Genomic DNA, 26,402 nt, shown 5'->3' on the forward strand with positions numbered 1-26,402 from the left:
ACCTGAAATCACATCCTCATTTAGTTTCTAAATGGACAAGTGCCCTCTGATTACCCAGGTCTTTCATCAAAATGGCCTTGTAGTATTTCTTCTGCAATGCTGACATGCCATGGTATATCACTACTTCTGTCTTCTTGGGAAGCTCTGTAGCTACCTCAGCTTTCACTCGCCTCAGCAGAAATGGCTGCAAGAGTTTGTGCAGTTCACTTGCTACATAAGAAAAAAAAATACAAGAAGTATGGGACAAAAGTAGAACCAAGGCAATGAACCCTAGAGAACTTAAAGAAATTTATTTTTGTTTCTCATTTCACGCTTATTTTGCATTCTAGGCCAGTATGGTCATTTTTTTATAGTATTTCTTCCTTCATTGGGATCATCTTTTTTCTGGAATCATAACTTGTTCTTAGCCCAAGAATGAGGAACACTCAAATAACTTATCATCTCATTTACACAAAGCTCTTTTGTTTCCAGAATATTTTTGCATTTAATCTCATTGATCAGCATAACAGCTTAGAAATTTCAAGTGAGGAATACTGTCCCCATTTTTATAGCTAAGTTAAGTGAGGCTCAGAAATTAGGCAACTTATCCAAAGTCACACAGCTGGATGTGAATGTAGCCAACATTCAAATTTGGCTCTTTGACTTAAAATTCCTTATTCTTTCCCCAGATGTCTTGAATTTCAAAAATTATTCTAAATTAGAATTATACTACCTGTAGGATTGCCAGATACGCAAATGGAAATACAGGTGCCCAGTTAAATTTGAATTTCAAATAAATAATGAACAACTTTTTAACACAAGTGTGTCCCATGTAATACAAGTATGTCAAGCATTTGACTAGAAGTCTTATATTTTGTCAGGTAACCCAAAACATGGGAGTAATAAGAGCAGGTTCGCCAGGTAATCTTCAGTCTATGGTCTGGAGATTTTTGCTATGAGAAGCTCCCTCAAACTCATACTTACCCAGCACATACAAACTCACTAGTTGGCATACCTCCCATCTGTTTTGAAAAATCATCCCAGGATAATATCACGGGGATAGATAATCCTACAACACAGAGGGGCAAAGATACAAGAACAGAAGACTACAACTCTTGGCTGTATGAATGAGGAAGGGTTCCCATCCCAGAATTCTGGTTTTGGTGCAGCATTAAAAGAAATACCAGGGCTGTAGAATGCTGAACAGTAGTTTGGGACTACAGCACCCACATTCTTTTCTCCCTCAGGAAGTGACTTATTAAGTTAACAAAGTCTTTATAGAATTTACAAGTTGGAAAAAAAGTCTGCAAATCAGCAGGCACTTTCTATTTCATCCAAAAATGAACTAAAGAAGCCCTACTGCAGAATCACATAGCAAACAATTAAGAGAGTCATGAACAGCAGACAACTGGGAACAACATGTGTGACTTAACATCTCCCTAACATCAGCGGCTCTGTCTCCCTGGAAGGTGTCCTCTGGTCATCAATTCTCCTTCTTTTCTACCTGTAACCATTATGCATGAGGATGGTTTCTGTGTCAAGGCTTCTCGGGGATGATTTGTAGGAAACGAACTTGCCTGACTCAGACTCTTTCTCAATATCCTGGTAGCGCTGAATAAAATCTCCCACTTCTTCCTTGGAAAAGAGATCAGGCTCCACAAAACTGAGGAGGGAGTAGAGCTCTTGGAGGCTGTTCTGGATGGGAGTTCCAGTCAACAGGAGACTGAAGACTACTGAGAACTCAAATACATAAATAAATAAAATAAAAATTCCATAACACTGGAATGCAAGGCTGAGTTACCCATCACAACCTTTACCCACACAGAGAGAGGCATGATTTAATGGAATGACCGAGGGGACATGAAATCAGATGGCTCAGGTTGAAGCTGCAAACTAGCTGTTTGATGCAGGAAATAATACCTCTTCAGTTTCAACTATAAGAAGGGGATAATAATAAGGATGTAGTAACACTTTGTGAACTCTGAAGTATTGCATGAGGATTTAATATGGCTGTTATTATTCAATTTAGATGGGGATTCAAACTATGTGTTACTGCCTGTGTCGGGGAGTCCACTGAGGTATCTGAGACACAATGCACATGCTCATGCAGTTTGAGAATGCAACGCTACAGCATCAGGCCCCACACTGCAAGCAATAAGCAAGATTTGTAATAGGAGACTGTCCTTTTATAAAATTTAATGGTGCATCAGATGCAAGATGTCAAGATTTCTGGATGTTTCTGGACACAGGACCACAGAGAATCTCAAATGGAAAAAAAATTTCCTTAAATTTTAAACAACAAAGAAGAACACCAAGATGCAAGATGTCAAGATTTCTGGATGTTTCTGGACATAGGTTCACAGAGAATCTCAAATGTAAAAAAAATGTCCTTAAATTTTGAACAACAGAGAAGAACACCAAGAGTAAGACAGACATGAAGTAGAAGGTTAGGAAAAAGAAGAAAAGATATTAGGTCAAGCAAAAGATATTCTCTAAACTGACATTCACAAGAACTTACACCAGTAGAATTAAACAATACATCAAAATGGGGAAGCCATATTTTGACATCGTGTATGTATATCTTTTTTTTTTTTTTTTTTTTTGAGACAGGGTCTTGCTCTGTCACCCAGGCTGGAGTACAATGGCATGATCTCGGCTCACTGTAACCTCCTCCTCCCGGTTCAAGTGATCTTCCCACTTCAGCCTCCCCAGTAGCTGGAGCTACAGGCACTTAACCACCACATTCAGCTAGGTTCTTAAATTTTTTTATAGAGACAAGGTCTCACTATGTTGCCCAGGCTGCTTTTGAATTCCTGCGTTCAAGTGATTTTCCTGCCTCGGCCTCCCAAAGTGCTAGGATTACAGGTGTGAGCCACAGCACTCAGCCTGTTTTAAATGTCAAAACATAGTATGTAAACGTATATATACGTATGTATGTATGTGTATATATACACACACGTATATACACAATATTTTGATATTTAAAATAATATACATTTTGACTTTTTAAATAATATATATGCATATATACATTACTTTTTGGGTGTATACACACAGCAAAGGTTATGGCAGCACATACACCATTAAACCATTAAAGTGTTAATGTAGGAGTAGGATTACTGGGATGTTTTCCTTTTCTTCTTGTCTTTCTATATTTTGACTCGGAGGGGGGTCATAGGACGACACTGCTTTTATAATACAAAAAATGATAAATGAATAACAATCAATGAAAACAGATGTAAACAATTTTTTTTTTTGCCATCTGCCTTTTTTATTTGTTTCTTTTTAAATGTCTAATCAATGTCTACCCATTCATGGTTGTTCTGCTTGTTAGGTGATGTTTTTGTAGTATTTCAAGTATGGGAACTTGTCAAAAGTAATGTTTCCAATAATCAATTCACATTCTTACAATATGTGTTCACCAAGTAAAGAGCTGAGATGAATGAAGGCTGTGAGGTCACAAAGGAAACCAAGGCTGCTAGTCGCTACAGGTAACTTACCCTATGACACAAATTAACATTTTGATTCAGTTAGGTCCATTTTGGGATCAAAATTTATAACTGGGTAAAGATTCAGAGGCCATCTCTGTTTGTAAATAGTATTTTGTAAGCTTTTTTGTGTGTGTATAAAATACTTTGCAAACATTTTCCATGTTATTAAATATTCTTCTACATAATTGTTCTCGGTAGCCTTACCTTTTGCAAATGCATTGTGTGAATGTTGCATAAATTGTACAACCAATTCCCTATATTTTACATTTAGGTTGCTTCCAATTTTTTTTTTTTTTTTGAGACAGAGTCTCGCTCTGTCGCCCAGGCTGGAGTGCAGTGGCGCAATCTCGGCTCACTGCCAGCTCCACCTTCCAGGTTTATGCCATTCTCCTGCCTCAGCCTCCCGAGTAGCTGGGACTATAGGCGCCCACCACCACGCCCAGCTAATTTTTTGAATTTTTTAGTAGAGACGGGGTTTCACCATTATTAACCAGGATGGTCTCGATCTCCTGACCTCGTGATCCGCCCATCTCGGCCTCCCAAAGTGCTGGGATTACAGGCGTGAGCCACTGCGCCCGGCTGGTTGCTTCCAACTTTTATAAACTGAAAACAATATTAGGGGGAAAAAAAATGGCAGTATCCCCCTCCCCATCTCTCAGCCCAATAAATAAATGTATTTTCTTTCCAACCAGTTATCTGCAACCCAAGCTTCATCTAAAAAGGAATGCTAAGATGACCCAGAACCATTTCTTCACTTAATCCCTCTGAGCCTTAGTTTCCTTATGAATAACAAGAAAAGGCTCTGAGGCTAGCAACAGAACTTAGCTTTCCCACTCCAAATCCAGGTTCTTTTACTATGCCTGCTTCTCTCCTCCCGTTTTAAATTAGTAAACTGGCACAGTAGTTTATGAAGCCATCTTTCATAAGGTTAGATGCCAGGATATGACAACTGCTATGGATTGAATGTGTTTCCTTCAAAATTCAGGTGTTGTCAATGTGATAGTATTAAGAGGTAGCGCCTTTAAGAGGTGGTTAGTTCATAAGAACTTTTCCCTCGTGAATAAGATTAAGGCCTTTATATATATAAAAAAAAAAAGTGTCATGCAGCATTTGGATAGCTTGCTCTTCTGCTCCCTCTTGCCCGTCCACCTTCTGTCATGTGAGGATGCAGTTAAGAAGGCTCTTGCCAAATGCTGCCACCTTGATCTTGGACTTCCCAGCCTCTAGAACGGTGATAAATAAATTTCTGCTCATATGAATTACCCAGTCTGTGAAAAACAGACCAAGACAAGCTCTCAGAAGGAGATACTGTAAAAAGTCCCTACAAAGAAGGCAAAGGACACCAGGGATAGAGGGGGCCCCACCAGGGGACAGCGACCTTTGAGACTGGGCTAATAATACACAGTGATCATATCTACATTAAGACTCTAAAAACTGCAACTTTTAGGCCAGTAAAAATAGAATTCATATCTAAGACTTTCCTCCAAGTGACCTCTAAATTTATTAATTGGTTTATTATAGGACAAGGACCAAACTTCAATTATCATCACAGAAATTAACATATGTGGTCTCATCAATGAACAAATCTTTACCAAGTCAAAAAAAAGGGTATTTCACATCGCACTGACTCCTCAGAAAAAAAGGCCAATCTAGGGTACAATGATATTTCTCATCTACTTTGCCAGAATGATGCAAGAGATCCAGAGAAACGAATGAAAGCAAGTGTATTATGCTCAAAAGTAGGACAAAGACAAGACAAACTGGAGGTAATATTCAATAGCATGTAATTGGTCTCTTCATGAACCCAGGTGAACTATCAAATTTTTTCAACAGGTAAATTGGGGGGAGGGGTACAACATGTCTGATATATCTACTATTGCACAAAGAAGAATTACAATAAGATTTTTTAAGAGAAATTGTCCCTTTGAAGACGATCAAAAGAGAGTTGAAACATTTCTGAAATAAAATGCATTCTATTGGGGTAGGGTTCTTATTCACCAGATATTAGTAAACCTATCTCCAATACAAAAGAAAGAAGAAGTTAGGCCAAATTCAGTACTACTTCTGTCTTCCATAAAATGTTCATTTAGCCCTGCAGAAATTGAACTCGAAAAAAGGTTTCAATTTAATTGACTCTATACAGGCCTAAACTAGTATTTTTTTAAGAGAGTTATGAAGAAAAGATGAATATGTGGAGCACAGAGGATTTTTAGGGCAGTGAAACTACTCCGTATGATACTGTAACAGTAGATATCATGGTATTGTACATTTGTCCAAACCTACAGAATGCACACCACCAAGAGTGAACCCGAATGTAAACTATGGACTTTCGGTGATAGCGATGTATCAATGTAGGCTCATCAGTTGCAACAACTGTGCCACTCTGGTGGGGTATGTTGATAATGGGTGAAGCTGTACAAGTGTGGGGACAGGGGACAGCTGTACAAGTGTGGGGACATATGCATGGGAAACATCTGTAGTTTCTGTTCAGTTTTGTTGTGAATCTAAAATTACTCTAAAATATAATGTCTATTTAAAAAAAAGTGGTTATATAAAAACTAAGGCTACACTGTAAGTTTACCTCTGACAAGGTCTTATGCAGCAGGGAGCTTTGGTTTTTCAACCTGTGAGCTTCATCCACAACAAGAACACTCCAAGGGAATCTGTGAGAGAAAACCCAAGCTTTCAGTTTTGTGTAATTTAAACACATATTTCACAATCCAAAGTCGTACTACAAAACTGTGACTGTTGTTAAAAAGACTAACAGTAAGCCCCTTCTGTTACAAATGCTACCAAATTACCTTCCTATCTGAGAGGCTACATGTGCATAATACAATATCTGGATAAGGTAGTAAAACCAAGGGATTTTTTTTTTTTTAACAAAATGGGAAAGACCTATGCAGAAAAGAAGCCAGAGACAGAAAGGAAAAGGAAACATTTATGATCTCCTACTTTGTGCCAGACACTGACCTCAGGGCTTTATGTGTTATTTAGTCTAAAAGAGTATAGCAAGCAAACAATCATGCTCATTTTACTAATAAAGACACTAAAGCTCAGAAAGGTTAGGTGACTTGGTGAAGGTCATAAAGACAGAGCTGATGTTCAAACACAGAAGAAAAAAATCAAGAGACAGTGGTGTTGTAGGAACTTAAGAAGTGTGACTTTAAAATGGGTAAGTGGTGAGCAGAGTCAAATCTCACAGAGATGTCCAGGAAGATATATCCACTGAATTTGTTGACATGGAAGTCATTAGTGGCTGTTGCCAGAGCACATTTTGTAGCATACTATGTCACATCAGCAACTTCTCCAGAAGTTTCAGTCATAAAAGCAAATACTTTGACAAATACTACTGAGAAGCTATTTAAGAAAAATTCAAAATACAGAAAAAGATATATGTGGGAATGTTTGAAGTTGTATTATTTAAAACAGCAAAAAATGGAAAATAACCTAAATGTCCAATAATAGGTAGTAAAATATTACATGGCATTTTAAATAATAAATATGATTATGTTGCAATTTAAAAAGCCTATAGAATAATAAAAAAGATATAAATATCATGCATCCTCTTTTACAAATGTGAAAGCCATGCAAAAGATAATAAAGTGAAAATTATAAGATGTTTAACTTTTTATTTTGATTATAAACATTCTGGAATCCCATTACATTATTTTCATATTTAAAAAACTAAATGTATATACAGGTAAAACAGAACACTGGAAAAATAGTAGGTATGGAAAGGAAAATTCCTCCAAAATTAGAGAAAGATCTTGAGCAGAGGTTCACCTTACAAGGAGGAGGCCCTCTTTCTGAGGCTACAGAGAAACTCCAGAGGACAGGCGGAGGAACAGAGGTGCCTACTACACTACCATTCACCTAATGAGAGGAGCGAGTAGAGGGAGGACTGAAGGTCCAAATAGAGTGCAGGAAGTCGTAGGAGAAGGTTGGGTGGCATGAACAGAGGATGCATTTAAGGATGACAAGAAACAAGGGTCCAGTTGAAGTTGCACAGTGGTCATGAGATAAGGTATGGAAGTTTCTCTAGGATGGTGCCTGGCTCTGTTTGAATTAGCTTTCAAAACAGATTAGGTCCTATTCCCTTGTGAAGAACTAGACACTTAGGTGTCCAAAAAAACGCTTGTTCAGTGAAACAGGCTACAGAGAAGTGGATTTTCGCTCATTAAAGGAAGTGGGTCAAATCACTCATCAAAGGATACTCTAAATCATGTTCCCTGAAGAGGAAAAGATGGGGGAAATCCAGCACTGAATGGAAAGTCGGATGAGGTAATTTCTAATCCTCTTGATCCAAAGAGTTTTACAAGTCTATTGTCCAAAACATTTCAAATTTTTCATATTTGTAACATGCACAGCCTTAAGTCTCCATAATAAATCTCTTTAGGGCAGAGATGATATTACACTTCCCTGCTATTCTCAGAATGTACAATACAGCAAGCAGCAATATAACCTTCCAAATATATTGAAAGAATGTATCTATGTTGTCGGGATTCATACTACAAGACAGCATTATAAATGTCCCTCTGTTACTTAGGTTCTTAAATCTACCTGAAAATGCACTGAAAACAGATGATCTGAAATAGAAAGATTCTATTTCTGCTGAATAATGTAAAACTCCAGTACAACTAGCTATTTTGAGAAGTTCTCTTAAAAAGAGGCCCCACAGCACCAAATGCTGGGTTTAAATGTCTGCTTTGCTATTTATCATCAGCAATGTAACCTTGGATGGGTTACCAAATCTCTTACTTTCCTCACCCGTAAAATGGATGATAATAGCTGCCTCGTGGGGTTTTCATGAAGATTAAGTGGGATAACTTATGTAAAGTACCCAACAACATTTATGTCCTAATTTTATTATCTTTTGAGACTTCCCATATATTGCTATGTATTATGGATATCTGTACACTTTTCATCCCTCCACTGGAGTTTATGTCTTCTTAGGGTAGCTCTACGATTCACTTTCCTGATATTGCCAATAACTCTCAGAACAATGTCTTTCCAGTGAGTGACTTTCAACAAATATTAAGTTGAATATTAATAATAAAAAGAGAGGGAATGTATATCTTAAGAAAAATAAGATAATATGCTCACTTAAATGAAATACTGGGTAGAAGTCATGAAATCTATGACCTAGCCTCTAGTATTTCAAAATAGCATGAAAATAGAAATCCAACTCACAGGAACCTGGATGAGAAATAACATTTAAAATATTGATAAAATACTTTCAAAACAAAAATTTTTGAATATTAAAATACAGAGTATCCACCTAACCATGTAATAACTACAGAGGTTATAGAGAATGAAACCCTGTCAACATATCTTTCTTACCTAAACTCTAGCCCTTGTTTAATTTGCATTGTAACTGTTATCTTGACATGATCCTATCATTCCCATTATTAGGTGGTATTGAGAGTTAAATCTGAGTTTCCGATTTCATGGGCCAATATGAGGTTAACTAATTAGAGGTACACTTAAAACTCCCTTTCAAAAAAGTTAATTCCACGGCACTGATTGCTACTTTAGGTTATTTCCAGCAAACCGCTCAAATGGTTCTCCTTCTATATTACAGCAAACTCTCCAAATGGTAGTACTGAAAGGGGTCTATGCAAGTTGCATGTAAAGAGCCTAATATCTATTAACCATACAAAGTATATTTAATCTCATTTAATTTTCATAACAGCTATTTGAGGTAAGAAACAATTATCCCCATTTTATAGATAAGAAGCTGAAGTTCATGGAGATTAAATAACTAACCCAAGGACACACAGCTAATGACTGTAAACAGGACTCCCACCATGCCGCCTACCCATAAACAGAACTCATGGAAGACATACCAGACACGCCAGGAGAGGCAAAGTACTAAAACGTGAAGGAAAGACATGACATTCACGAAACACTCAACCCAAGTTCTTAAATAGTACAACCTACTCACGATTTTAGAAATGATGCATCTTTCAAGCAAATCTGAAAAATTAGGAAGACACGTTATAAAGGCTGGCATTGATAAACTCTGATATTGATAAGCTAGTTTTCTGTGAACTCTCTTAAACTACAGGATTTATCTAAGTCTCATTTGTTCACTAAGTAAAAAAAGTTCTGAGAATAATTTCTAAGTAGCGCCATCTTAAAAACAAAGAGAAAAGCCTGATTAAGTGGAAGGTCAGTGGAACACATTGTCTTAAGACTGAAAAACAAGGATTTAAAATAAGGCTGGAGCTGTCTTCTATTCCTGTCCTCCAGTAACAGACGTGATTCCTCAGTCCACAAAACCCTTTCCCCTGCCTGCCTGCCTGACTTCTGTTCATCAACCAAGAGGCAGCTCAAATGCCACTTCCTTGAGAAGCCTTCCCCCTTGATCCACCAAGAAAGGAAAAGATCGAACTAATTTGAAGCACAATGATCCCTCACTTCTTTTGGTCACAGCCCTCTTTTGAGAATCTGATGAAGGTAGACTCCCTGCCCAGAAAAGTGTGTGCTCTCAACAAAACTTAAATATGATTTCAGCAGACTCTACAACTTCTAAGGTCACAGGTTAGGAGTTCTTGCTATAGAGAAACGAATGAATACCTCATAGGTAGTCAGTAGCACATGAAAACGTGACTCCTGTTTCAGGTCTTGCTGAAGGCAGGCTCTTTCCTCCTTGTCGCCTGCATATGTTACACAGGAAAGACCTGGAGCAAATCTGAATCCAAGAAAAGAAGTAGATAAACATAGATACTAGATCCATGTGACAGGATGTGCATATCTGGAAAATTACATTTCATGGGAGGATTGCAATGTGCAGACCTCATGAGGTCCTACAACCAGAGTCTTGGGGCTCTGAATCCTATCTAAAGAATGGTTGAACCTCAGAGCGAGTTCCTATGTGAACAGGTAGAGGGATCAGATCTAAAAAGGTCTTGTGCTGACTCGAAAAATAAAACGATCTCTTCCACATGAGCTACTTCCTACGTCACTATGAAAAATAGGCCGGGCACGGTGGCTCACACCTGTAATCCCAGCACTTTGGGAAGCTAAGGCGGGTGGATCACATGAGGTCGGGAGTTCGAGACCAGCCTGACCAACATGGAAAAACCCAGTCTCTACTAAAAATACAAAATTAGCCAGGCATGGTGGCGCATGCCTGTAATCTCAGCTACTTGGGAGGCTGAGGCAGGAGAATCACTTGAACCTGGGAGGCGGAGGTTGTGGTGAGCCAAGATCGTGCCATTGCACTCCAGCCTGGGCAACAAGAGCAAAACTCTGTCTCAAAACAAACAAACAAACAAACAAAAAATAATGGCTTCTACTAAGTTCATCAATACTTACTATAAACGATTGCCGACCTTTAAATTGCCAAATAGTAATAATATTACTCTTCCCCTATTATATCCTCAGTGTCTACCTACACTCTATCAGTTCAAAGTTTTCTGGAATAAACTTACTAATTACGACAATAGGTTGTTTTATCACATTTTGTACATCATCCAGAAAAAAAAAATCTTAATCAAGATAAACAATAAAATTTCAGCTACATCTACTCTGTACCTCTGCATTTCTTCTTTCCAGTTGCTCAAAACAGACAAGGGACAAAGAATCAGAAATGGTCCTTCATCATTTAATCTTCCTGTCAAATAAATGAAGAGAGCAATAGTCTGGAACACAGAAAAAGAAAGGCAGTTTTGATCACATTTCCCCATGAGAAACAACCATGAAGTTCCCACAGCCCTGTAGGGAACACACACTCTTGTATAAGACTTGTTTTACAAAGAAATATTGTACGACCTTCCACAATCCATTAGGGGAGTAATCCATTCGTAGAGCGAAATCATGTAAGCCTCAAATATACTTGCCACGGAAATTTATGGAACTCAATTACTTCAGTAGTTAACAAGCAATGAGGCTCAATGTTTAGGTTAACTGAACCTCTACTGTAAAGAAAAACTCAGGAAAGACAACAGAAATTAATGAAAATCCAATTGATGGCCAAGATCTGCGATACTCTGAAAACATTAAGCAAGAAGTGCCAAGATATGACTGTGAAAACGGCCAATCGCATGGTGGCCCTCTGCTGCCTGCCAGGCTTTCCCGAGGGAGGATGCTTTCCTTCCTCCCTCACTTCCTCCCACCTTCCCCTACTGTCTTCCTTTCTTCCATATGTATTTACAGGGTGTCTTCTATTTGCTAGGCACTGTCCTATGCTCCAGTTATACAACAGTGAACAGAACAGACAAAACGCCCAGCCCTCCTGGAGGACACATTCTAATGGGGAAAACAGACAATACACGATCCTAAGCTTAAGGAAGGGTATAAAATGGAAATATTGGTAAAGGCAAATGGGCATACTTCAGAAGATTCTAGTACACACTTTTGACTTGAATGTTGCTGTAATATACAGAGAAAATAACTTGTTTTAAAAAAAAAATGTGTCAAGAGACTCCATCTTCAAATGCTGAGCTATTTCTGAGAAAAATCTGTCCTAAGGATGTAATTCAAAATCCTGAGAAAGCTACAAGCACAAAGATGTTCCTATCAAGATTAAACAGCACAAAAAGGGGAGGAATCACCATTTCTCATCTGTAGAACATTTAAGTAAATTATAAATTCTCTTGATGGAATATTATGCAATGTTGATAATGACTGTGAAGAATATAACGAAGTAAAAAATTACAGTGACACTGTTAGATTAACAAAATACAAACTATATATGCACTATAATTTCAACCATGGGCTAGGTGCAGTGGCTCACGCCTGTAATCCCAGCACTTTGGGAGGCCAAGGCAGGAGGAACACTTGAGCCCATAACTTCAAGGCCAGCCTGGGCAACATAGTGAGACCTCATCTCTACAAAAAAATTTAAAAATAAGCTGTGCATGGTGGCATGCGCCTGTAGTCCCAGCTACTCAGGAGACTGAGGATTCCTTGAGCCTGGGAGGCAGAGGTTGCAGTGAGCTAAGATCATGCCACTGCATTCCAGCCTGGGTGACAGAGCAAGACCCTGTCTCAAAAATAAAACAAAAGTTCAATCATGCAAAACACACATTGCAACTCATGGTTATGGTTAGAGTGCTTGACTACAGGGTGGCAGTTAGTTTTTCTAACAGAAATAATTTTCTTCTTAAATTATCTATGGCTTCTCAGCCCAAACTGTGCCAGGAACAATTCTTTAATAAGTGACTTAATGAATTAAAACCATTCAGTCTAGCTTTCCCTGAGGATGCAATTTAGAGAAAGTTTATCTTTTATTACTATAAACCAGATGTGTCTACAAAACAAGTGTGGAGTCACTAGTGAATTCTAGCAAGAATTTAAGGAAGAAATTAACAGCAATTCTACATAAACTCTTCCAGAAAATGGAAGAGAAGGGCATACTTCTCAACTCATTCTACAAGGCCAGCTTTACCCGAATACTAAAATTAGATAATGACACTACAAGAAAATTACAGACCAATGTCTTTCATGAACATAGATGCAAAAAGTCTAAACAAAATTTTAGCAAAACACATTTGGAGGTGATATCTTTTTAGAGAGCTTAAAGCAGAGCTATGTGAACATCCGACGAAAGGACAAGTAGCATTTGCTGGCCCTGAATAAAGTCAGTAGGGCAACTGCAATGACTGAGGCAGAGAGGACTACAGGGAAGGCCCTTTCCCGATGCAAGAGCCAGTTAGCCCGGATCCCAGAGACATTTGTGAAACTGAGCTTTGTTTTAGCTCCAGAGCTCTCAGCTCCAGAATGAGTTATAAGGAAGTATTGCAGTGGCAGTGAGCAGTATTCATCGCATAGTAACACACCTGGCAGGTCTTCCCCAGGCCCATCTCGTCTCCCAGGATACAGCCATTCTGACAATGGAAGCACTGGGCGAGCCAGTTTACTCCCTCCAGCTGGTACGAGCGTAGGTGAATCCCTAGAAACAAAAAATACAGCAAATCCGAAGAGCAGACATTTCAGCACATGCACAAGGCAATGTTCTAAGAGTTTGAATGAGGAACAGAGCCTAAATTCACATAACCCTAAACCTCACTGGCCATATCTTTTGCTGAGGAGTTATGGATATCTAAACTTCTGCTGACTTCCAAACTACTTTTTGAGCAGAGTTATTCACCTTTATATTCAAAGCCCCAAAGTAGCCTGTCATTGTCACCTGATTCACTTGACAGATGAGAAAGTCAACTTGGGATCTCGCCTCTATACTGCCTGAGACTCACACCTGTGTCCATTCCAGGAAATGAGGCATTACTGATGCAACTTAACAAAGAGCAACAACACATGGATTGTACATGTGTCTGCTTGTTTAATTGCACCCATTTAAATATGCCATCAATGCTAAAGGAAAAAACTTAGGACTACACTGAATAATGCTTCAACACAGAAGCGCTGTTTTTAAGAATGGAAATGATGTTTCACAAAGGGTGTTTAACTGTGTACAGGGATGGCAGAAAACATGTGAAATTAATATGGAACTTACTCTCTTTTCTCTTTCCCTTGGTGAGAAAAATCCAATTTCAAAGAATAGCCATATCTTGGGAAGGTGAAAGACCTTAAACATACTTTATATAAGAACTATTAGCAAAACATAACTATCTGGTTTAACTTATACCTTTTAAAAAATCTTCAAAATACATAATTGTACAAAATTTAAAAAATAAGTTATTTTTCTTAGGCACTTACAAACACCAAAGGAGTAGTAAACACTTTACATAAATTACAGTATCTCAGGCCAGGTGCAGAGGCTCACGCCTGTAATCCCAGCACTTTGGGAGGCTGAGGCAGGCAGATCACCTGAGGTCAGGAGATCAAGACCAGCCTGGCCAACATGGTGAAACCCTGTCTCTAATAAATAATACAAAAATTAGCTGGGTATGGTGGCGGGCACCTGTAATCCTAGCTACTTGGGAGGCTGAGGCAGGGGGAATTGCTTGAACCCGGGAGGCGGAGGTTGTAGTGAGCTGAGATCGCGCCACTGCACTACAGCCTTGGCAACAGAGCGAGACTGTCTCACAAAAATAATAATAATAAAAATAAATAAATAAATTACAGTACCTCATTTAATGCTTATAATGAGTCTATGGAGTAGGTATTATCCCCATTTTATAATCAGAAAATTCAGAGATTTCTGTTTCTGATGGGAGTATACTTACTTTCCCTTATTCCTCTTGCTAAGTATAAATAAAAACCCTAGACATGCTACAGAAAACAAGCATAAAATTCTGAAAGCTGTAGTGAAGAAGCAGACTAGCTAGCGACCTTGGGACCTGAGGAAGGTAGGGTAGTAAGTTCCCTGGAATTTATTTTTGCTTTATATATCCCAGTCTGACAGGTCAAGAAATCAGCAAACTGGAAACACCAACTGATGTAGACCAAAACCAAAACAAATCAGAACACCTCCCAGTATTAGTCTCTTCTCATGCTGCTAATAATACCTGAGATTGGGTAATTTATAAAGGAAAGAGATTTAATTGACTCACAGTTCCACATGGATGGAGAGGCCTCACAATCATGGTGGAAGGCAAATGAGGGGCAAAGTCACATCTTACATGGCAGCAGGCAAGAGAGCTTGTGCAGGAAACTCCCATTTATAAAACCATCAGATCTTGTGAGATTTATTCACTACCACGAGAATAATACGGGGGAACTGACCCCATGATTCAATTATCTCCACCTGGCACCACCCTTGACACGTGGAGATTATTACAATTCAAGGTGAGATGTGGTTGGGGACACAGCCAAACCATACCACCCCCACCCCTCACAAGCCTGCTCCTGCTAGAAAATGGCAGCCTAGCAAGACAGGAAACTTTTAGATAATAACTGCTCTATTCTAGTAAACACCACAGGAATAAACCTGTGGTCCCACCAGCAAAGGCTAAATGGAAAGCATAGACTTCTACCTACAGCTACAACGAGTGCCCCAGCACCCCAGCCAGGATGGTATAAGAGAAGGCCAAGTAGGGAGCTGGGATTTTTATCCCCACCAACCGGTAACGAGGCCCTAGCCCTTAGCCTTCCCCTGCAGGATCAGTAGAGACTCAGGAGGGAGCCACAACTGCCACCCTCACCCAGCAGGATGGAGGAGCCCCTTCCCAATCCCCAGATGTGGACAGAGGCTGAAGGGGGAGCCTGGACTTCTATCCCCACCTGGCACTAACAAGGCAGCAGACCCTCTTCCCCTGCCAGAGCAGCATCAGACAAAGACAGTCAAACAGGAGGTTTAAACATGATTAAAAAAAAATGCCTGGCTCCAATTATTATAAAAGTCATTCATTATATCAAGAACCGGGAAGATTTCAAACTGAACGAAAAAAGATAATCAATAGGTGCCAACACCCAGATGACACAGATGGTAGAATTATCTGACAAAGACCTTAAAGCAGTAATGATAAAATGCTTCAACAAGTAGTTATGAATGCACTTGAACAATTGAAAAAAAACAGGAAACCTCAGGTAAGAAACAGAAATCTCAGCAAAGAAATAAAAGATATAAAGAAAGACCAAAGGGAAATTTTAAAAACTGAAAAATACTATCACCAAAATAAAAGCCTACTGATGCTGTTGATGGGATCAACAGCAGAATGGAAGGAAGTGAGGAAAGAATCAGTGAACTCTACAGAATAGAAGTTATAGAGAGATTACAATCAGAAGAGAGAGAAAGCAGACTGAAAACAAATGACCCTCCGGGACCTTCAGGACTACCACAAAAGATCTAACATTTGTTCAATGTTGTCCAGTAAAAACAGGTGAAGGAGGATAGGGCTGAAAAAGTACTTAAATAAATAATAGCTGAAAACTTCCCAAATCTGGCTAAAGAGCTACAGTTTCAAGAAACTGAGTAAACCGCAAACATAACAAAACATTGCCAGGCGTGGTGACTCACGCCTGTAATCCCAGCACTTTGGGAGGCCGAGGCAGGAGGATCACGAGGTCAAGAGATTGAGACCATCCTGGCCAACATGGTGAAACCCCGTCTCTACTAAAAATACAAAAATTAGCCGGGCGTGGTGGCAGGTGCCTGTAGTCCCAGCTACTCAGGAGGCTGAGGCAGGAAAATCACTTGAACCCAGGAGGCGGAGGTTGCAGTGAGCCGAGATAGCACCACTGCACTCCAGCATGGCGACAGAGAGAGACTCTATCTCAATAAAACAAAAACAAAAACAAAACAAAACCAAGAAATGCACACCAAGATATGTAATTATTAAAATGCTGAAAACAAAAGACAAAGAAAATATCTTAAATGCAGCCAGAAAAAAAACCAAACAACACCTTACTTAAAGAGGAAAAACTATTCAAATGCAAGCAGATTTCTTGTCAGAAATCTTAAAGGCCAGAAAGAAATGCCACAACATGTTTCAAATATCAAAAGAAAAGAACTGTCAATCCAGACTCCTGTAATCAAGAAAAATAGTATTCAGGAATGAAGAGGAAATTCTCAGATGAAGGAAAACAAAGAGAATTTATCATCAACAAACCTACCCTCAAAGAATGGCTAAAGGAAGCCCTTGGAAAAAAAGGAAATGATAAAAGATGGAACCTTGGAACATCAAGGTGAGAATGTAGCATTCAAAAATATGTGTAAATACAATAGGTTTTCCTTTTCTTGAGTTTTTAAAATTATGTTTGACCGCTGAAGCAAAGATTATAACAGTGTCTGATGTGGTTCTAAAGGTATATTAAGGAAATATTTAAGACAATTATAAACAGAAAGTAAACCTATAAATATAAAGGGAAGATAGATATATAGGCAAGTAATGTTAATATAAAGGGAAGTAATGCTTCCATACTTTACTCAAATAAGTAAAATGACAATATCAGTAGTCTGTGATTTTATACACACACACGTACATTTACATACAATACCCGTAACGACCACTAAAGAGCTACACAAAGAGATAAACTAAAAAACACTGTAAATAATCAAAAATAAAATTCTAAAAAATGTTCAAATAATTCACAGAAAGGCAAGAAAAAGAAACAGAGATAAACTAAAAACAATAAAAGTAAGATGGCAGAGTTAAGCTCAAACATAGTAATAATTACTTGAAATATAAATGGTGTAAGTATACCAATTAAAAGACAAAGACTTGGCCGGGCACAGTGGCTCACACCTGTAATCCCAGCACTTTGGGAGGCTGAGGCGGGAGGATCTCCTGAGGTAGGGAGTTCAAGACCAGCCTGACCAACATGGAGAAACCCCGTCTCTACTAAAAATACAAAACTAGCCTGGTATTGTGGCTCATGCCTGTAATACCAACTACTCAGGAAGCTGAGGTGGGAGAATCACTTGAACCTGGGAGGCAGGATGTTGCGGTGAGCTGAGATTGCGCCATTGCACTCCAGCCTGGGCAACAAGAGCGAAACTCTGTCTCAAAAAATAAAAAAATAAAAAAATAAGACTTCCAGAGTGGATTTTAAACATAACCCAATTATAAATTGTCCACAAGAAATTCAACCCAAAAATAATTAAATAAGTGAAAAGTAAAAGGAAGAAGTGGTAGACAAAATAGTGGCCCTCACAAAGATGTCCAAGCCCTGATCCTGGTATCAGTGAGTATGTGACCTTATATGGCAAAAGGCATTCTGAACATATAATCAAGGTTAAGGGGCTTGAGATGGAAGAGTACCCTGAATTATCAAGGTGGGCCTGGATAACGCAATGGACATACAATCTAATCACATGCATCATTCGAAGAAACTTTAACAGCTGTGGTTAGAGAGGAAGCTGGCTAGAGAAGGATCAAAGAGATGCAATGTTTCTGGCTTTGAAGTTGGAGGAAAGGAGCCAGGAGTCAAGTCACGTGGGCAGCCTCTGGATGCTGGGAAATATATTCTCCCCTAGAGCCTCCAGAAATGAATGCAGCTCTGCTGATACCCAAAGACAGGAGAATACACATTCTTTTCAAGTGCCATGGACCATACAACATATTCAGGGCCTGTCTTAGTCCATTTAGTGTTGCTATGGAATACTCGAGGTTGGATAATTTATAAATAAAAAGAGGTTTATTTGGCTTAATGGTTCTACAGATTGTACAAGAAGCATGGCACCAACATCTGCTTCAGGTGAGGGCTTCAGACTGTTTCCACTAATGGCGGAAGGAGAAGTGGGGGTGGCATGTACAGAGATCTCATGGTGAGAGAGGAAGAAAGGGGTGGGGGATGCCAGGCTCTTTTTAACAACCAGCTTTCTGGAAGCTAGTAAGTAAGAAGTCAGTCACTCTCTCTGCTCCTCACTCAGGGAGAGCATTAATCTATTCAGGAAGGATTTGCCCCCATGACCTAAACACCTTTCATTAGGCCCCACCTCCAACACTGGGGATCAAATTTCAACATGATATTTGGTGGGGACAGATAATCCATATCCAAACTAAAGCAGGGCCAGAAAACCCCAACACATTTAAAAGAACTGAAATTGTACAGAGTATGTTCTCTGACCACAGTGTAATAAAATTAGAATTCATGGACAGAAATATTAGAGGCAAATCTCTCAACACTTGGAAACTAGACAACACACTTCTTTCCAAACAGTCCATCAAAAGAGGAAGTCTCCATGGAAATAAATACACTGAACTAAATAAAAATGAAAATATAACATATCAAAATTTGTGCGACAAAAATTAACTCAAAGTAGATCATGGACTTAAATAAGAAGCTGTAAAACTTTTTTAGGAAAAAACTCCTTAGGATCTAGGAGTAGGCAATGAGTTCTTATATCTGACACCAAACAACAAGAAAGCAATCCATAAGAGAAAAAATCGATAAACTGATAAATTTTAGCCAAAATTTAAAACTTTTGTAAGACATATATCTCAGAAAATACTAGTATCTAGAGTATATAAAGACTAGAGTATGTCAAAACTCAACAGTGAAAAAACAACAACAACAAAGGATCCTATTTTAAAATGGGCAAAAGACAGAAAAAGACATTTTATCAAAGAGGTTACATATTTCATTAGCCAATAGGGAAATTCATATCTAAGCCACAATGAGATAGCATTTCACATACATTAGAATAGTCAATATAAAAAAGTGGCAATATCAAATGCTGGCAAGGATGCAAAGAATCCAAACTCAGTCATACATTGCTGGTGGGAATGTAAAATAGTACAGCTACTCTGGAAACAGTTTGGCAATTTCTTTAAAAACTAAACATACAACTACCATATGACCCACTCACAGCACTCCTAGGCATTTATTACAGAGAAATGAAGATTTATTTTCAAACCAAATCTGTATACAAGTGTTTACAATATCTTTCTTTTCTTTTTTGGCAACAGCCACAAACTATAAACAACTCAGATATCCTTCAGTGGGTGAGTGGTGAAACAAACTGTGGTATATTGTGCTGTGGAGTACTATTCAGCAATAAAAACAAACTACTGATACATGTAACGACCTGGATGAATCTCCAGAGAATTATGCTGAGTGAAGAAAAGCCAGTCCCCAAAGGCTACATATTGTATGATTTTACTCACATATCATTTTCAAAGTGACAAAATTATAGAAATGGAGAACAGATTAGTGGTTGCCAGTGGTTAAGGAATTGGTGAGGTAGAAGGGAGGTGAGTGTAGCTATCAAAGTGCAAGTTGAGGGATCCTTGTGGAGATGGAAAATATTTTGGATCTTGACTGTACCAATCAATGTCAATATCCTGTTGTGATAGTGTACCATCGTTGCAAGTGTACACAATGTGATAATCTACCACACTGCAAGATGTGACCACGAGGGGAAACTGGGTAAAGGTTACATGGGATCTTTCTGTATTATTTCTTACAACTGGTGACTCATGCCTGTACTCCCAGCTACTCAGAAGGCTGAGGTGGGAGGATCACTTAAGCCCAGCAGGTCAAGGCTGCAATGGGCTACTGCACTCCAGCCTGGGCAACAGAGTGAGACCCTATCTCAAAAAAAAAAAAAAAAATTGAATTTTCAAAAATAATATGGAATTATATCCACAAAGATAACAATACTTAACACTTAGGAGTCAACAGCAAAAACCAGAAATTACCCTTGGTAGGTTAGGCAGAAAGGGATGTAATACAGGGAATTAGATCACCACAAAATTGTCGAAAGGGCTGGAGGAGTAACATCTAGGCTGATCTTCTGGGTACAACTGCTAAATCAAGCACCACAGCACGGGCACACCAAGGAAGTATCTACCTCCATGACCTGGAAGCCAGGAACCAACCAGGAGGCCACGGTACTGTCAGCCCCAGGAACTTATCAACGCAGCCACAATCCATGATAACAAAATGAATGCTCTGTACCCTCCCAGAGATCCATGAGGTAGTAGCCAAGAGGGAAGCGGAAAATCCAAACCCCTCTGTGTCCTTTCCCTCACTTTCCCCTTCCAAATCTCCCAGTCATGTGCCTGGCTAAAGCTAAGTCACGTTTACAACCAAACTACAGTGGGGTCTGGGAAAGGTAGTCTTTAGTTTTTTAACCTCCAGATGTAGATTCTTTTGCCCTTCTGTCAGGGAGATGACAAGTAGTGAAAAAGCAAGCAAAACAGCAAGAAGTAATAGGTCTGCATATTCCAGAAACAAAAAGGTCCTAAGGTAACCTCATGATCCAAATATGAATATCCAAATGTCCATCAATACTGGTAACCAAATAAACATTAAATTAAACAATACAATAGCATATTAACTTCTCAAATTAGAAAATACCAGTGTTGCTGACAGTATAGAGAAATAAGCAAAAATTTTGCATACTCTTTATCCTAGAAATGGTACCTTTCAGGAATTAAACGTCCATAGCTAAAATAAATATTTGGTTACAAGGATATTTATGTTACTTACAATAGCAAAAAAAAAAACCTAAATACCAAGAAGAGGGACTGTCTAAACTATGGTACATCCATATACTGAAACACTGTAACCATTAAAAATGATGTTGAAGAAGACTGAATGATAAGGAAAAAAAGTTATGATTTCCCAAAAAAAGTACATGAAACTCCATTTTTGCACCTTCCCCCTCCACCAGAAAGTAAAGGAAATTATACAGGATAGAGAACATGTTAACAGTAAGGAGTTTATGGAGATTAATATTTATTTTCTTCACGCATAGGCTATTTCCCTGAATGTTTTACTGAAAATATGTACTACTTCTGTAACCAAACGAAAAAAAAAAGGAGTAAGAATTTTTTTAACCAACTCATGAAGAATAGTTTCTCATAATACTACTTTATTCTGGTAAATAGAAATAGAAATTACAAGTTATAATATTCAGTAGCTATTCCTTTGACTCCGCTTTTCTATTTTCCTTCTCCACTACCAATTTATCCAAGTTGCCACATTTGCCTACTTAATTCTGAATTTACTCATTCCATTCCATCCACTCAAACTAGGGACCTCTTGTCTCCTCATTTTCACTAAAACACCTGCCCATATGTACGTTTCTCCTGGCATATTATCCACAGCTAAGTATCAACTGACACACTTTTCTGAGCCCTCTCTCACACAAGTTCTTAAAGAACCATTCCCAACACTTGCAAGGAAATAGGCAAACCCACAAACATAAACTTTAGTTAAGATAAAGTCAAACATAAAAAGACCAGTCTACAAGCTCATACTTAAAACTGGATACATACTCCTTACAGCCACACATTCTTACAGACTCAGGGAATCAAGGAGAGAGGTCTTTCTCTTTCACGTCTGCGTCCTCTCCATTCAACTTCATCTTTCTGTCTTCTAAGCTGAACACAGAATTGCACCTTTTGTTTCATTCCTAGAATGACAAACCTCACTCTTTCGTGGTATTGAGCACTTAAATAAATTATTGTTTATACTTTTAAATGCACTCTCAGTAGTCTAAAACTCTAGGTAGGAAGGGTCCATATTTGTTTTGCTCGTCTCTGTAGCCAATGCCTAAGAATACGCTCCCAGTAGCATTCAATAAGTAATGAATAAACGACTGTATTATTATTACTGATGCATGATTCTGTCAATACAGTCAAAGCACACACTACGTTCCCAACTTGTAAGTAAGGAAAACGAGGCTGGGGCGGTTCAGCGACGAGTCAGCGCAGACCCAGGAGGAGAGCGGGGTCTCGGAGCAGCAGGAAGTACGGTCAGCCATGCAGCGGCAGGGCTGGGGGGCATGCAAGGTTCGCGCTTTGCAGACTCTCCGTAAAGGCTAGTGTCAATAAATCGAGTTACGTGCGGTGGTGAGCGGACAAGCTAAGTTGGCATATAGTACGTGCTTCAGTCAGTATTTATGAATGACTCAAGACACAAAAATAGCTTCATAAACAGTGCTTTGCTTGAGTTTGTCCGCTCACTACCGCACGTAACTCGATCGGGAGAATTAATCAGTGGCGAATTCTCCAATAACTGCGCGCGCACAGTAAACGGAGAAGCTGAAGCTGGGAGATGAGTTGATCGTTTTACAGAAGCAACCAATAAACTCCACAGGCCAGGACACAAACCCACCGGAACAGCAACCGGAAACCTACATCCTTGGTGCACCAGGCCATCCAACTCTTCAGCGGAGGCCTGCAGGTTGCGCTGATCTCACCACTTTTCCCCTCCACAGGCCGAGGGCCAGGCCTGGCTCCCGGGCCCGCGACCTCATTCATCTGGCGTCCGCTGGCCCTGCGCGCCGCGCAGGCGGGGGCCGCGGCCACCTAGCCCGGGCGCGGTTTCTCTCCGCCCACAGCAGGAGCGAAGGAAGGCCCTGGCGCCGGCGGGTAAACTGCCCACCGGGCGGCCCACCCGCTGCGCCACCCGCCCGCAAGAGGCAGTCCCAACAGGTTGGCCCGCCTGGCCGAAGTCCGCCCGGAGCCCGCTCACCTGTCAGCCCCCACTGCCGTAAGTCCTGCTCCTGCACCCCCGCCCGCGCCGCCTCGGCTGGGCTCTCAGTATGAAGCCGCAGTAAGAAGCCAGGCGCTTGGCCCCCGGGCCTGGCAGCGCCCGCGCGCTCCATCTGGCCGGTAGAGGCCCCGCCCCGCGCGGCCAAGCGCGCGCCTCCCTCCCAACTTCCCAACGCGCGGGGGCTGGCGACTGCGCGCTGGGGCCCACCTACGAGCGAGGCGCCGCCAGAGGGCGCGTCCTGCCACGATATCCGGAGCGGAGCTGGTGCACTCACCCTTCGGGACAGGCAGTTCTTGTAGTGCGGAGCGTGGAAGGGCTGCCCAGTTCTCACCAGTCGTGCTTCTGAAGCGCTAGGCGTCTGATCACGCACAGGACGTCTGATTGCCTGAACTGCCCGTCAAGGAGGTGGCATGTGTTCATCATTCATTTATTATTTAATCAACATCGACTATCACGTGTCAGACACTCCGCTGGGCCCTGGGGTTTCTAGAAGTAAGACTTGTTCCGTGCCCTCCAGTGATTCACGTTAAGATCAAACTCTCCTTGTTTGGTTTACCTAGTGATAAATTGGTTTAGTCCCTGAAATCCCTTTCTTACTGCCTGTGACCTGTAGGCCAAAATTGGGAACCTCCGAATAGTAGTAAATTAAAATCACCAAAGACGTCATTGTTGCAGTGGGTATCTCAAGTGCATTATGCGGAGCAGATTGAGGCAATGTGTTCAATTAGGGGTCACCATGACTCAACATCAGCTTTGAGTGGATTTATGATGTAGTATACCACTAATATAAATATGATAATAACAAAATAGCTGCATTCATTGATGAAGTTCTGGGTGGTGTCCTAAGGGCTTTAAGTGTATTTTCTTATTTAACCCTCACAATAACCAATAATTAGGTGTTATAATTGTCCCCACATTGTAAATGAAGATATTGTGACTTGTAATTGGCAGTACTGGAACAGGAACGATATTATTCTCTGGCTAATGTCATTAGAATAGTATTCTCATTTAGGTTAATCCTGGTGCTTCCTTCTTCAGTAAACTCATGTTAAATTTGCATCCTCCATTATTCTCATCTTCCCCTAAAACAAAAGGAAGAAATTTGTTATGAGCTACAAAAGGGATGACTTCAGATTGGTTTATTCATAAAAACTCAAGCAAAGCACTGTTTCATGAAGCTATTTTTGTGTCTTGAGTCATTTATAAATACTGACTGAATCACGTACTATGTGCCAAGCACTCTTTATGGTACTGAAGATAGAGGCCACTAATCTCCTGGATCTTATATTTTAAAAGGAGGAGACAAGCAATAAATAAAAATCAGGTAGTGAAGGGGTGGCCTGCCCCTCCACACTTGTGGGCGTTTCTCGTCGGGTGGAACGAGAGACTTAAGAAAAGAAAGAGACACAGAGACAAAGTATAGAGAAAAAAAAGTGGGCCCAGGGAACCGGCGCTCAGCATACAGAGGACCTGAGCTGGCACCGGCCTCTGAGTTCCCTTAGTATTTATTGATCATTATTGGGCGTTTCTCAGAGAGTGGGATATGGCAGGACAATAGGGTAATAGCGGAGAGAACACGTGAACAAATGTCTCTGCATCGTAAACAAGGTAAAGAAAAAAGTGCTGTGCTTTTGATGTGCATATGCATAAACATCTCAATGCCTTAAAGAGCAGTATTGCTGCCAGCATGTCCCACCTCCAGCCCTAAGGCAATTTTCCCCCATCTCAGTAGATGGAATATACAATCGGGCTTTACACCGAGACATTCCATTGCCCAGGGACGAGCAGGAGACAGATGCCTTCCTCTTATCTCAACTGCAAAGAGGCCTTCCTTCTTCTTTTACTAATCCTCCTCAGCACAGACTCTTTATGGGTGTCAGGCTGGGGGACGGTCAGGTCTTTCCCTTCCCATGAGGCCATATTTCAGACTATCACATGGGGAGAAACCTTGGACAATACCTGGCTTTCCTAGGCAGAGGTCCCTGCGGCCTTCTGCAGTGTATTGTGTCTCTGGGCACTTGAGATTAGGGAGTGGTGATGACTCTTAACAAGCATACTGCCTTCAAGTATTTGTTTAACAAAGCACATCCTGCACAGCCATTAATCTGTTTAACCCTGAGTTGACACAGCACATGTTTCAGGGAGCACAGGGCTGGGAGTAGGGTTACAGATTAACAGCATCTCAAGGCAGAAGAATTTTTCTTAGTACAGAACAAAATGGAGTCTCTTATGTACACTTCTTTCTACACAGACACAGTAACAGTCTGATCTCTCTTTCTTTTCCCCACAAGGTAGGATTAATACTAAGACAAAAGTAAAACAGAGTCACATAATGGGGCAATAGTAATTTTGTACAGCAGCTTTCCTGCTTGGGTGTTTTCTCAAAACAAATCTGAAGACAGATTTATATCCTTTGGTGGCTTCTCCAGAGGGACCTCTGTCGTATGTGGCTGCTCATGAGTGGTTTTTGCATCTGGTCTCCATGTTTGACTTATTTCCTCCCCTCTAGATTCTACCAGTAGACTTATCTGCTAAAGCAGCCATATCAAGCACTTGCCAGTTAAATATAAGCCTGTTTATTATTTTTAACTTAAAGTACATTTGTTGTAACAGAATACCAGATGATAGAGTCCTAGCTATAAGCCAAGTAGACTGTTGGTATACTAAGTCTGGTACCTAAAATACAGCTAAGAAAGGTAGCTGAGAAACTCCAGGTCTGCCAGTGAGGTGACACATAGAAAAGTTTTGCTCTGAATACTGTATGAAGAGATCTGTAGATGATCAGGATGGAAGCAAGGAGGCAGTTTGGAAACTATTGCAGTAGTCTGGGCAAGAGTTGATAGTTTTGGGGCCAGCATGGTGATAGTGGAGTGGTGAGTAGTGGTCTGCTACTAGATCTATTGAAAAGATAGAGCCTATAGGATTCACTGATTGAGCATCTGGGAGAAATGGAAAAGCAAAGGTTGGTTTCAGGGATGTGGCCCAAGCAACTGGTGGGATGTGTTGGATTCGTACAAACAGTGCTGGGCACATAGTGTTGTACTTGAGCGAGTTAGAGAAAACGCCACACTTTGAGACGAATTAAGAGTCTGTTTATTTAGCCAGCGGCTGAGAGACGGCTAATGCTGAAAGTTC

At 40.1% G+C, this 26,402-nt stretch overlaps 3 protein-coding genes across 11 annotated transcripts in view; 2 read left to right on the top strand and 1 right to left on the bottom strand.

The window, feature by feature from the left end:
• Positions 1-23,454, bottom strand: part of CHD1L (chromodomain helicase DNA binding protein 1 like) — a 53,400-nt gene extending 29,946 nt beyond the window's left edge. For 3 of the 8 annotated variants that reach the window (XM_054452743.2, XM_063663970.1, XM_063663966.1), the window contains exons 1-8: positions 23,247-23,431; positions 13,256-13,368; positions 11,010-11,116; positions 10,050-10,164; positions 9,415-9,446; positions 6,052-6,133; positions 1,557-1,719; positions 55-210 (exon numbers count right to left, since the gene is read on the bottom strand). In XM_054452743.2, coding sequence (XP_054308718.1) covers positions 55-210; positions 1,557-1,719; positions 6,052-6,133; positions 9,415-9,446; positions 10,050-10,164; positions 11,010-11,116; positions 13,256-13,368; positions 23,247-23,379 — 901 coding nt within the window. In that variant the 5' untranslated portion in view covers positions 23,380-23,431. Of the gene's footprint in view, positions 1-54; positions 211-1,556; positions 1,720-6,051; positions 6,134-9,414; positions 9,447-10,049; positions 10,165-11,009; positions 11,117-13,255; positions 13,369-23,246 lie in introns of all 8 variants that reach the window. The other 5 variants (XM_054452738.1, XM_063663972.1, XM_063663974.1 and 2 more) reach the window with 5 other exon arrangements.
• The window catches only part of LOC129015142 (neuroblastoma breakpoint family member 11-like), a 2,260,169-nt gene that overhangs the window by 1,072,999 nt on the left and 1,160,768 nt on the right, over positions 1-26,402 (top strand).
• The window catches only part of FMO5 (flavin containing dimethylaniline monoxygenase 5), a 52,263-nt gene continuing 48,667 nt past the window's right edge, over positions 22,807-26,402 (top strand). For both annotated transcript variants that reach the window (XM_063664064.1, XM_063664089.1), the window contains exon 1: positions 22,807-23,264. The gene's annotated coding sequence lies outside the window, so the exon portion shown is untranslated. The remainder of the gene's footprint in view (positions 23,265-26,402) is intronic.

Source organism: Pongo pygmaeus, chromosome 1 (genome assembly GCF_028885625.2).
Source record: "Pongo pygmaeus isolate AG05252 chromosome 1, NHGRI_mPonPyg2-v2.0_pri, whole genome shotgun sequence".
Lineage (NCBI taxonomy): Eukaryota > Metazoa > Chordata > Mammalia > Primates > Hominidae > Pongo > Pongo pygmaeus.